Source organism: Dama dama, chromosome 11 (assembly GCF_033118175.1).
Source record: "Dama dama isolate Ldn47 chromosome 11, ASM3311817v1, whole genome shotgun sequence".
Taxonomy (NCBI): domain Eukaryota; kingdom Metazoa; phylum Chordata; class Mammalia; order Artiodactyla; family Cervidae; genus Dama; species Dama dama.
In genome coordinates, this window is record NC_083691.1 from 95,361,827 (window position 1) to 95,374,258 (window position 12,432).

Genomic DNA, 12,432 nt, shown 5'->3' on the forward strand with positions numbered 1-12,432 from the left:
TGCAGTTTTGTTTGCTTCTTTTTCACTTTTTTTCTTGACCAGGGTCAGAAAATTAGGGGAGATATGATTTATTTCTCTATTATTTAACTAATTTCCTGCCTCATTCTACTATCTTCCTCCCCTCCCCAGCTCCTCCACTCCCTTTAGTGATAGAGGTGGTAACATAAGATTTTTTTTAATTTTTAATTTATATTTTTAATTGAAGTTGATTTACAATGTTTCAGGTGTATAGCAAACTGACTCAGTTATATACTTATATATGTATTGCTTTTTTAATCGGAGTATAGTCATCGACAAAGGGGCAAGAATATACAGTGGAACAGACAGTCTCTTCAATAAGTGGTGCTGGGAAAACTGAACAGTTACATGTAAAAGAATGAAATTAGAACACTCCCTTATACCACACACAAAAATAAACTCAAAATGGATTAAAGATCTAAATGTAAGACTGGATACTATAAAATTCTTACAGGAAAAACATAGGAAGAACACTCTCCGACATAAATCACTGCAAGATCTTTTTCTGACCCACCTCCTAGAGTAATGAAAATACAAACAAAAATAAACAAATTGGACCTAATTAAACTTAAAATTTTCACAGAACAAAGAAAACCATAAATGAGACAAAAAAAAAAACCCTCAGAATGGGAGAAAATAGTTGCAAATGAAGCAACTGACAAAGGGTCAGTCTCCAAAATATACAAACAGCTCATGAAGCTCAATATCAAAAAAATACCTAAGATTTTAACGAGGTCTGTTTGGATCAGTCAAAGATATAAGTGAAGGTACAAAAAGCATCATCAAAAATAAAGCTTTTATTTGCCAAGACAACATAAGGTACAAAGAGACAGTGAACAGAGCAGGAGACCCAGAGCCATAGATGGAAGCCTGTGTTATGGTCCCCTCTCTCCCTCCCTCAACTGTTCTTTGTGATTCAGTGGGTTGTTCTTTGAGATTCAATGAGTTCTTCATGATTCAACGTGTTGATGTAAACAGGATACTCTGTCTCTGAGGATGGGTGCACGGTGTGGCAGGGATTCACCCAGCAGAACAAACAAGGCTTGCTCTGAGCCTCTTAATACTTCATCTCCCTCCCCACCTCCCCCATCAGAGGAACTCCCATCACAAACGCCATGTACTGATTTTGGAAAAAGAGACTCCTCATCTGGAGCAACTGCAGCCTTTAGACCTCGAGGCTCTTCTGAAAGCATGCTCATGAATACTCCAAGCATCAAAGTCTAAAGAATTTTCTCTTCAAGTTAAAACTGGGTTCTTACTCATTCTTACGACACAGCCCATGTCACGCGCACCAGGGCTTCCCTGGGACTGCTCTTTGGGGCAGTGGCCGTAGGGATGAGGTATTTGGGGAAACTTCAAGAGAAGCCTGTATACCAGAGGCCAGGGCTGGTACCTACCTTAGAAATGGTTAGTAGCTTTGCTGGTTACATTTTGGATCTTTATAATCATTGATGGTCTGTAGCGCAAGTGCTTCTTTGTTCATCTTGACTTAATGATGTTAGAAACGAGATTCTACCTTGCATATTTATCTATTTATTTATTTATGTACTGCACTGGGTCTTTGTTGCTGCATGGGCTTTTCTCTAGTTGTGACGAGCAGGAGCTCCTCTCTAGTTGCCGTGCGCAGGCTTCTCCTTGTGACAACTTCTTTTATTGTGGAGCATGAGCTCTGGGCACACACGGTCTTCAATAATTGCAGCTCCCGGGCTCTAGAGCGCAGGCTCAATAGTTGTGGTGCACGGGCGTAGCTGCTCCATGGCATGTGGGATCTTCCCGGACCAGGGATGGAACCTGTGTCTCCTGCATTGGCAGGCAGATTCTTTACCCTGAGCCATCAGAGAAGCCCCAAATAATTGCATCCTGAAGAGATGGTCTTCTAACTGCTTACAATTGGTGGGCAAACCATCACCAGGAGGAACCAGGAGAGAAGCTACAACATGGCAAGCAAAAGCACAGTTTCTTATTGTTCTCCAAGTTTTCAGTAGATGACAATCACCAACTCGTACAAAGGAAAACAGGAAGGAAAGGGAACATGACCTTCACGCCTCAGCGGTGACCGCCACAGTCCGGGGACATCAGCCCAACACTTGACTTCATCCCTGAGCCTATCACTCTGGAAATTCTTATTAAAGTCTCATTTTAAAATGTCACGGAGAGGACTTCTCTGGTGGTTTAGTGGTTAAGAATCCGCCTTCCAATGCAGGAGATGCAGGTTTGATCCCTGGTTGGGGAACGAAGATCCCATGTGCCATGGGCAACTAAGCTCCCACCTCAATGAAAACCCAGCATAGACAAAAACAAACAAACAAATGTCATGGAAAGGTGCCCATTTTTAATTTTTATTTTACTGGACATACCCTGGGTGGGCCTGATACCTGGAGATGCAGGGTCCAGGCCTCACCCCACAACCAAGGATTCTGCCCACCAGGGCCTCGGTCTGCTCATTCATATGATTTGTTGTTGTTCAGTTGCTAAGTTGTGTCCGACTCTTTGCAACCTCATGGACTGCAGCCCACTAGGCTTCCCTGCCCTTCACTATCCCCTGGAGTTTGTTCAAAACCATGTCCATTGAGTCGGTGATGCCACCCAGTCATCTCATCCTCTGTCGTCCCCTACTCCTCCTGCCCTCAGTCTTTCCCAGCATCAGGGTCTTTTTCAGTAAGTCAACTCTTCTCATCAGGTGGCCACTCCAGCTTCAGCATCAGTCCTTCCAATGAATATTCAGGATATTCAACGAATATTCATAAGATGGAACTGGTTATTAACATTTCCTACTTTCTTTGCAATAATGTGCTAACATAACTGAAACAACAGATCAAAAATATTTTGTGTGTGCTTGTGCTTAATTGCTCAGTTGTGTCTGACTCTGTGACCGCATGGACTGTAACCTGCCAGGCTCCCCTGTCCATGGCGATTCTCCAGGCAAGAATACTGGAAGGGGTTGCCATACTGGATCTTCCCAACCCAGAGATAGAACCCAGGTCTCTCCTGCACTGCAGACGGATTCTTTACCACCAGAGAAGCCCAAAAGTATTTTAAATGTCCTCTAAAAAAGAAAGACTAAGGAATTATTAATACATGAAAACAAAACAAGAATATTGGGTACCCACTGTCATATCAAAAGGAGGACTTCTACATTTTCTGAAATTCTTAGAGCACAGCAAGAAGAAGTCAGTAATTGCCCGGTAGGCTGCTGGCTGCCATGGGAACGAAACATTCCCTCCTCGGGACAGTGGGTTTTCAGTATCCCACTGGCTGGATCCCAAAGCAACGCAAGGGTACAAGGTGAGGACCAGAAAAGGGTGATGTTCACGAGGGGGAACAGTCCCGGCTCAGTTCACATTCCTATGGATCCGATTTGAGGAATTACATTAAGCATCTGTTAGTGTTCTTGGGTAAGGGGGACAATGGGAATTATCCCTGAGCAGTTTTCTGAACATAAAGTTCAAAACACATGAACAAAGACATGAATTTCTAAAATCAATGCTATGAGTCCCTTCTCCATCCCCAGCAATAAAGCTATGGTTCTCAAGGGTCCCATACTATGGCAAAGTTTTCCCAACTAGAAAACTAGAAACTTTTCATTAACTTCAGCTCCAGAGCAGTGGAAATGCACTCTGAAACACACATGCATAGACATTCACAAGTATGCACCTTCCCTATTTCAACGACTTATCCCAGTATAGAATGAGCAGGAAGGTATCAGAAAACTAGAAAACAAGAAACTAACTAGCTCTTAGTGTCTGAATATAAAACTCTCCTGAACACTTGAGAAGTGTGATGTGGCCCTAATTTGTCCCTAAGATCCTAGTTCCCAGAGCAAGTAAAGCACTGATCCCACCCTCGCAGAAGGTCAGGTACCTGGGGCATCACCAGCCTCCTGAGTTCTGTGAACTCCAGCCCAGACACGGCTAAGCAGAGATGTACCAGGACTCCGTCCCTATTAGCACTTCACCTGTCCCCCCTCCACACTCAGGATCTTCCCATACCAGTTGCTGCTTTGAACATCAGGAAAGTTGACAAGCATATTCAGATAGCTCCGTGGATGTTCTAGAACTTTTATATATGCCCAGGGTCAAAATGAGGGCTTCCCTGCTAGGGCAGTCGTAAACAATCCACCTGCCACTGCAGGAGATGCAGGTTCGATCCCTGGGCTGGGAATATGCCCTGGAGGAGGAAACGGCAACCACTCCAGTAGGCTTGCCTGGAGAATCCCGAAGGAAATGGCAACCATTCCACAATGCTTGCCTGGAGAATCCCATGGACAGAGGAGCCTGGTGGGCTATGGTCCATGAGGTTGGAATAGAGTCAGGCAGGACTGAGCGACTAAACAACAACAACAAGGGTCAAAATATATTCAAAGTTCTTACACCAACCATTGCAAGAACACTTCTGGGAAATTAGATGCAAAGTCCCAGCCCTGTAATCTTTGCAGAGACCTTGTCACCAGCTGATCAGACAGTTTCAATGACACGAGTCAAAGAACAGTGAAGACACTGGAGGTCATACAAATGATATGAATAGCCACCAGGAAGACGCTGCCCCTTTCATTACTGGGTCAGACTGGATTAGTCTGGTGCTTTATTTAGGTTCCCTGGGATACAGAACATCACACAACTTCCTAATGCATGGCTTTCATTACAGAGGGTTCCACTCTCCGTGTGGAGAGAGACGAACCTCACTGCTTCTGCCACAAAAGTGGTGATATGGGCAGAAAATAAACAGTCCATATTCAAAGCATCACTGAAATCAGACTGCAAAAGAAAACTCCAAGAAGAACCAGACCCATGTTTACAACACAAACCCTAAACATGGACAGCAGACCCCAGTAGAGATTCTGGAGTGTGTTAAGCTGTAAATAAATATTCATCAAAATTAAAACCTTTAAAGGCATTCTATTACAAAGCATTTCTCACTGGCCCTCTACAAGTTATGGCCATAATATAATAGGCTTATTTTTGGAAGCTGCAAAACACCCACACCCAACAAGTAAACTCTGTCAAAGTGACACTCCTAATAAGCTAACATTGGGCCCAAATGTAACCATTCTTCAGCTACTTGTAGAGCTTTTTGAGAACATCCTTCTGAATCAGTTAGTGGGTGATACACTAACTACTGGATAGTGGATAACTAACTATCCACTCTTGTTTTATAACCATACTTCTTTCAGCTCAAAGGCCATGATGGCGTGCCTTATTCACTGAGTTTTGCTTTGAATGATGTAAAGCTACAACCTCAAATCAAATATATCACACAGAGTGAAGGTGTTCTACTACTAATGTTGTTCAAATGAATATACAGAAGCAATTGCAGAACTCCAGACTCAGCTTGGAAAACAGCCCTGTTGGAGTAAGCTGACCTGGGCAACACTAAACGGTCATCAAACTCAGAAAATTCTTGGTGCCTCACCATCCACCCCAACACTTTCTCGTCGTATTTCATGAGACCCAAGAGGTCACTTGTAAGTACTGTTCCATGTCAGCACTGGATCACTTTAGTACAAATCTGGCTGACCCATACTTTCATTTCTTTGAAGCAAAAAGTAAGCAAAATCTACTTTTAATTTTTTCTTAAAGGAATTCAAGAACATCTAGTCTTTTTACATAACATGTAACACACACAGCTTGAAACACACGAATTCCACGACATGCCATCATGTGCATGAGTCAAATACTTACGCCATGATGCCTGAGAGATGGAACATCTCGGCCGTGATGTAGGACAAGTAGCTATACAGGAAGACGAAGAGTGGCTCGATCACGCGGATGTTGTGTGTGAAGCGCGTGGTAAACGCCGCTATAAAGCCCAGGAAGATGCCGATCAGCACCCCACCGATCCCCACGACGAAGAAGTTCGCAATGCCAGCAAACACGTCAACGGTCTCGATGGTCTTCATCTGGCAGAAAGACTTGAACAGGTTGTACAGGACCTGTGGGACATGCAGAGGAACGTCAGGACCTGCCAACTTCCCCATCATCCACACAGCCCCAGAAACACACCTGCCTCCTAATAAGGCCGTGTCTTCTGTGCTCCAAAGTGGATGATGAGTGGGAGTGACTGGGCATCTTTTTATCTCACATTTTAACAGTACATTTAATTGCTGTTGTGTTTAGTTGCTAAGTCATGTCCCACTCTGTGACCTCACAGACTGTAGCCCACCAGGCTCCTCTGCCCATGGAATTCTCCAGGCAAGCATACAGGAGTGGGTTGCCATTTCTTTCTCCAGGGAATATTCCTGTCCCAGGGATCAAACCCACATTTCCTGCTTTGGCAGGTGGATTCTTTACCACCTAGCTACCTGGGAAACTCAGGCATTCAATAGCTTTAAGCAAAAAGTGTTCATGAAAGCGTGTCATCAGGAAATCTATTTCTAGACACAAGAGAGAGAGGAGACTTCAAAATTATTTACATGACTTACACCTAAAACATCATTTTTTAGACCCTCAGTTCAGTTTAGTTCAGTCGCTCAGTCGTGTCTGACTCTTTGCGACCGCAGCACGCCAGGTCTCCCTGTTCATCACCAACTCCCAGAGATTACTCAAACCCATGTCCATCGAGCCAGTGATGCCATCCAACCATCTCATCCTCTGTCGTCCCCTTCTCCTCCTGCCCCCAATCTGTCCCAGCATCAGGATCTTTTCCAATGAGTCAACTCTTCGCACGAGGTGGCCAAAGTATGGGATTTTCAGCTTCAACATCAGCTTCAACATCAGAACACCCAGGACTGATCTCCTTTAGGATGGACTGGTTGGATCTCCTTGCAGTCCAAGGGACTCTCAAGAGTCTTCTCCAACACCACAGTTCAAAAGCATCAATGTTTCGGCGCTCAGCTTTCCTCACAGTCCAACTCTCACATCCATACATGACCACTGGAAAAACCATAGCCTTGACTAGATGGACCTCTGTTGGTAAAGTGATGTCTCTGCTTTTTAATATGCTATCTAGGTTGGTCATTAACTTTCCTTCCAAGGAGTAAGCATCTTTTAATTTCATGGCTGCAATCACCATCTTCAGTGATTTTGGAGCCCAAAAAAATAAAGTCAGCCACTGCTTCCACTGTTTCCCCATCTATTTCCCATGAAGTGATGGGACCAGATGCCATGACCTCAGTTTTCTGAATGTTGAGCTTTAAGCCAACTTTCTCACTCTCCTCTTTCACTTTCATCAAGAGGCTCTTTAGTTCCTCTTCACTTTCTGCCATAAGGGTGGTATCATTTGCATATCTGAGGTTATTGATATTTCTCCCGGCAGTCTGGATTCCAGCTTGTGCTTCTTCCAGCCCAGCATTATAAATATTGTCACCCTGCTTATTTAGCCCCTAGAAGATTATTTTAAAAAGACTTGGTCACCCTTCAACATGCCCTGCTTGCGTTCCCAATGCTCAACAAGGACTGTGTCACAGCATCCTCCTCCCCTGTCACTGAGGTCCTCACTTGGCCCCTCCCTCCTTGTCCTGCCTACACACGCACCTCTCATGAAATGTAAGACCTGATCAGGTTTTCTTAAAGAGGCAGCAGCCACTGTATGTGTGTATCTGCTGTAACTTCACACATATCTGTCCTTCTGAAGTGATGAGACTACACTGGTGCTCAGTTTCTGAAAAATCTATAGTCTTTTACATAGTTTAATTAAGTATTCCAAAATAACAGGCATTCACACCTGTTTTCAAACATGTTTCTAAGAACCACTGAGCACACAGCACTGGAAGCAATGCCTCATTCCTGAACTTTTTTTTTTTTTTCATGAAACCAGCAAGTGACATACAGACAGGCACATCCTCTGCTTCCTTTCATTGTGATGTTTGCAACCAGAATCTCGAGGAAAGTCGGCTGATGGGACATGGGGACAAAGACCTTAAGGGTACAGTCCATGTGATACCTTCCCTGGGTTTCTGAGAAACTCAAAATTAAACCCACTCATCCACAGACACTCGAAATATCAGAGGTGATACCAGAATCCAGGTATCCCACCTTTGGGTCAGTTCTTCAATTTTAACCACGAGAATGAGGCAGAGACTCTTCTAATCAGGGTGTATCCCAGCAAATAGCCATTTCACTCTTTTTCTCCTCATTTAAGGTCCTTTATAGTCTACACTTTACAGGTTTCAGGGAACTTTTCCTCTTTCCTACGTAATCATAGGGATTTCCCTGGTGGCTCAGTGGTAAAGAATCAACCTGCCAATGCAGGAAACACAGATTCTATCCCTGATCTGGGAAGATCCCTGGAGAAGGAAATGGCAATCCACCCCAGTATTCTTGCCTGGGAAATCCCATGGACAGAGGAGCCTGATGGGCTACAGCCCATAGTGTTGCAAAGAGTCAGATACAACTGAGCAGCCAAGCATGCACACAAGAGAAGAAATAGGCAACTTACAAACCCAAGAACTTAAATATCCTGGAAGATTATCCTTTTCCAGGAAGGAACTGGCTTCAAGTCTTGCTGCTTCCTACTGTTACCCAGAGACACCCACATCAGATTTCATCCGCATCAACACATCACGATTGCTTCCTGAGAGTGGATCAGAGGTGCACTATATTTATCCATTGCTTCTAAACAACCAGGCCAGAAGGTGATGGTCACCTGCTGCCTGGGGTGAGGGACAGGTTTCCCAGTCGCCAGCTCTGCATGGACAGCCCCCAGGCCACTCAGGCTCTGGGGTCTGTTCCCAGGTGCCATGGCTTCCTCTGCCCTGCTGCCAGCCTGCACCAGCAAACCACATCACTCATTTGTCTAGTGCTTCCTGGAGCCACCACAAGACTCACTTTCTTTAAATACTGCTATTCCATTTCTCAGGTTTCCCTGGTGGCTCAGATGGTAAAGAATCCACCTGCAATGCTGAGGACCTGAGTTAGATCCCTGGGTCAGGAAGATCAGCTGGAGAAGGAAATTGCAACCCACTCCAGTATTCTTTTCTGGAGAATCCCACGGACAGAGGGGCCTGGTGGGCTACAGCCCATGGGGTTGCAAAGAATCGGACACGACTGAGCATGTTCCATTCTGCACTCTCCAATTTAAAATCGTTGGCTGTCTGACTCTGGGAAGAAGGCTGAATATGCCTGATGCATTTCTATTTTTGTCTGCACCATGGCAGCATGTGGGATCTTAGTTCCCTAAGCAGGTATTGAACTTGTGCCCCCTGCATTGGAAGCATGGAATCTTAACCACTGGACCAACAGGGAAGTCCCCACCTGATGCATTTTTAAAAAATGCATTATAACACCTGCAGTCTAGGACAGGGTCTCATTATTGCTCCACAAAGCACATTGTAATTATGCACCCCTGCCCCTGGCTTCTCTTGGCAGAAACCCAGCCTGCAAACCAGGGGAAACTTTATCTGTCTTCCATGGCTCAGCTGAAGCTGCTGTTCTCCTCTGGCCTTTCTGGACTCCGACAGCCCTTGCAAATCGTCCTTCCCTCTGCTCTTCTGCAACACAGGTGATCCCCCAAACCATTCAGCATCTGGGGACGAAGCTTCCTGTGTTGTTGGCGCTGTCTCTTGAATGCTGACCTCATTTCCTCTGAGGAATGAGAAATTCCTTGTGCAAAGAACTTGTGACTTCTCCTCTTTCTATCACATCTCCCCACCCCACCCCATCCATATACCAATGACGTCTCCAAAGGAAGTCAGGTACTCATTCCTAAGGATCAACTCACTGGCATACACCCTAAACTTCCCCAAGCCATTATCCTGGCAGCTCCATCCATCATGCTATCAAATGCATATTCTGTGTTTCATATCCCTGTAGGTTTTGCAAAGGGTATGGCTGAGTCACAGGCTCTCCACGTTTAGCGAGCTGGCAGAAGCTCCCATTTGATCATTCAACTTCCTCAGATGCTGGGCCACATTAGGAGAAAGGATCTTAGGTAGAGACGTTACCTTGACAACAAGAGAGCTTTCCATAACCTCCTGCCTCTTGTACACTGAACCTGATACCTAGCGATCAGCACGAGATAAAATTCTTTTAGGTACAACCAGCCATAACCCCATAGTGAGTTCATTCCAGTTAAATCTTTTCATTTTACCACAAGGGAATCTACACAGAAAGGTGCCTTTGAAGCTATAATTTATATACAGTATATGCATACATATTACATACGTGGCTACAATTATGTCTCTAGCTGGTCCGTGCAAAGCTGACCTCAACATGACAACTGTATTTTTGGAAAACTGAAAAGCCAAGAGGGCCTGTTTGCTCAATTCTGAAATGGGCTAATGTGAAAACTGGGTACTTTCAAATGTTTCTATTCATTGTTATTATTTTCAAAATACTTGTATATATTAACATTTGATATGATCTGTTTTGAGTCAGTCCTTGTGCTTAGTCATGTCCGACTCTTTGTGATCTCATGGACTGTAGCCCACCAGGCTCCTCTGTCCATTGGATTTCCAAGGCAAGAATACTGGAGTGGGTTGCCACTTCCTGCTCCAGAGGATCTTTCCCACCCAGAGATCGAACCCACATCTCTGCATTAGCAGGTGGGTTCTCTACTACTGAGCCACCTGGAAAGCCCCCAACATCTCTTCCACAATTCTTTAAGGATACCTGACTGGGAAGCAAAATTGTAATTTTGTACATCATTTTCTAATTGTTCCTAACACCTGGTTAGTTCAGCCAGCCCACCTTCTTCTCCTGCTGTGTCCAGAAATCCGTTCTCTGTATCTGTGTGAGATCTGATTCTTTTTTTTAAATTTATTTAATTGGAAGAAAACTGCTTTACAATGCTGTGATGGTTTCTACAATAGAACAACGCAAATTAGCCATAATCATACATATATCACCTCCCTCTTCAGCCTTCCTTCCTCCCCCCAATCCCACTCCTCTAGATCATATTAACATATATTTATAGACTCTAGAAAAATGGTATTGATGAATCTACTTACAGGGAAACAATGGAGATGTAGAGAACGTACTTGTGGACATAGCGGAGGAAGGAGAGGGAGAAAGCAGTATAGATATGTATCACTATCACGTGTAAAATAGAAAGCCAGTGGGAAGCTGCTGAATAACACAGGGAGCCCAGCCTGGCACTCCATAAGGTCTGATTCTTGATACACTCAAAGACTGAACCAGTGAGGTGACTGAATGTGAAATCTCAGAAGAAAAGGGACAGCTGTGTAAAGACGTGGCAGGTCATCCTGAAACAGACCTGATGATGCTACACTATTCCTAAAAGCAATGCATCAGGATACTGCTATCTCTTGGTGAGGTTTTCTATACACTAAATAGATCCAAGATTCTCAACTAAAATTTCCAGTCTTCCTGGTAACAGTGTATATACATCAAACATCAGTCAGCACGGAAAACGTCATGCCTCCAGAAATTGGAATGAGTTATAAAACATCTTCATCATTAGGGCAGTTTCCCACTTAAAATGTAATACTGGTGAGTGAATGACTAACCACTATTAATGAATAATGGAATAAATGAAGTGGATTTTGTTACTTGAATGAGGTGACTTCACTGTCTCAAAATAGCTCTCAGCTATTCTAAAAATGATGAGATGGTTAAGATAGCATCACCAACTCAATGGACATGAATTGGAGCAAACTCCAGGAGACAGTGAGATACCGGGAAGCCTGGTATGCCATAGTCACTGGGTCAAAAGAGTCAGGCACGGCTTAGCAACTGAACAACATTCTAAAAATGGGGTTTCCTTATCAGAAAATTATTTTTACATAATAATATCCACACAGAGTTAACGAATATCCTTAAAGGTGATATTTTATTCAGGTCAAGGGTGTGAATACAGACTAACAGAGAACAATGTTGGTTTCTATGTTAACTTTTATTTTGGATGTTGTATTATTGTAAACTTTAACTGAATTATTAAAATTGATGGTCTCAGTTTGCTTCTGAAGCTGATCACAGTAACCTGTCTTTGAAGAGCCGATGCCCCGTGACCTACACACAGGATACTAAATATTGTGTGTGTGTGTGTGTGTGTGCTCAGTCGTGTCCAGCTCTCTGCGACCCCATGGACTGTAGCCCGCCAGGCTCCTCTGCTCATGGGGTTTCCCAGGCAAGAACACTGCAGTGGGTTGTCATTTCCCTCTTCAGAGGATCTTGCCGACCCAGGGATGGAACCTGTGTCTCCTGCCTTGCTGGAGGATTTCTGGCCACTCCACCAGCTGGGAAGCTCAAACATACAGGAGAAGATATTACTTAAAGGACCCTCTCTCCAACTCAGATGGAGGGACTCTTTCCAGGTACTCTTAAGTTTCACAATAAAACTGAAAGGAACTGATTTTTTTTCCCTTGTAATCTATCTGAACTTTTAAACAAACCAAGAACATCATTTCAAGGATAGGAACTAACAGAGGGGGTAAAATAAACTATTTAAGTTACTCAAATACACTTTACTTACTATTTCCCTCAATTTTCCTATCTGCAAAATGGGAAGAATACCTATTTC

General features: G+C 44.0%; 1 protein-coding gene across 1 annotated transcript in view; it reads right to left on the reverse strand.

The window, feature by feature from the left end:
* The window catches only part of SLC9A2 (solute carrier family 9 member A2), an 87,872-nt gene that overhangs the window by 48,370 nt on the left and 27,070 nt on the right, over window positions 1–12,432 (reverse strand). Inside the window, exon 3 of the mRNA XM_061155841.1 lies at window positions 5,697–5,947. Within this exon, the coding sequence (XP_061011824.1) occupies window positions 5,697–5,947 (251 nt within the window). The remainder of the gene's footprint in view (window positions 1–5,696; window positions 5,948–12,432) is intronic.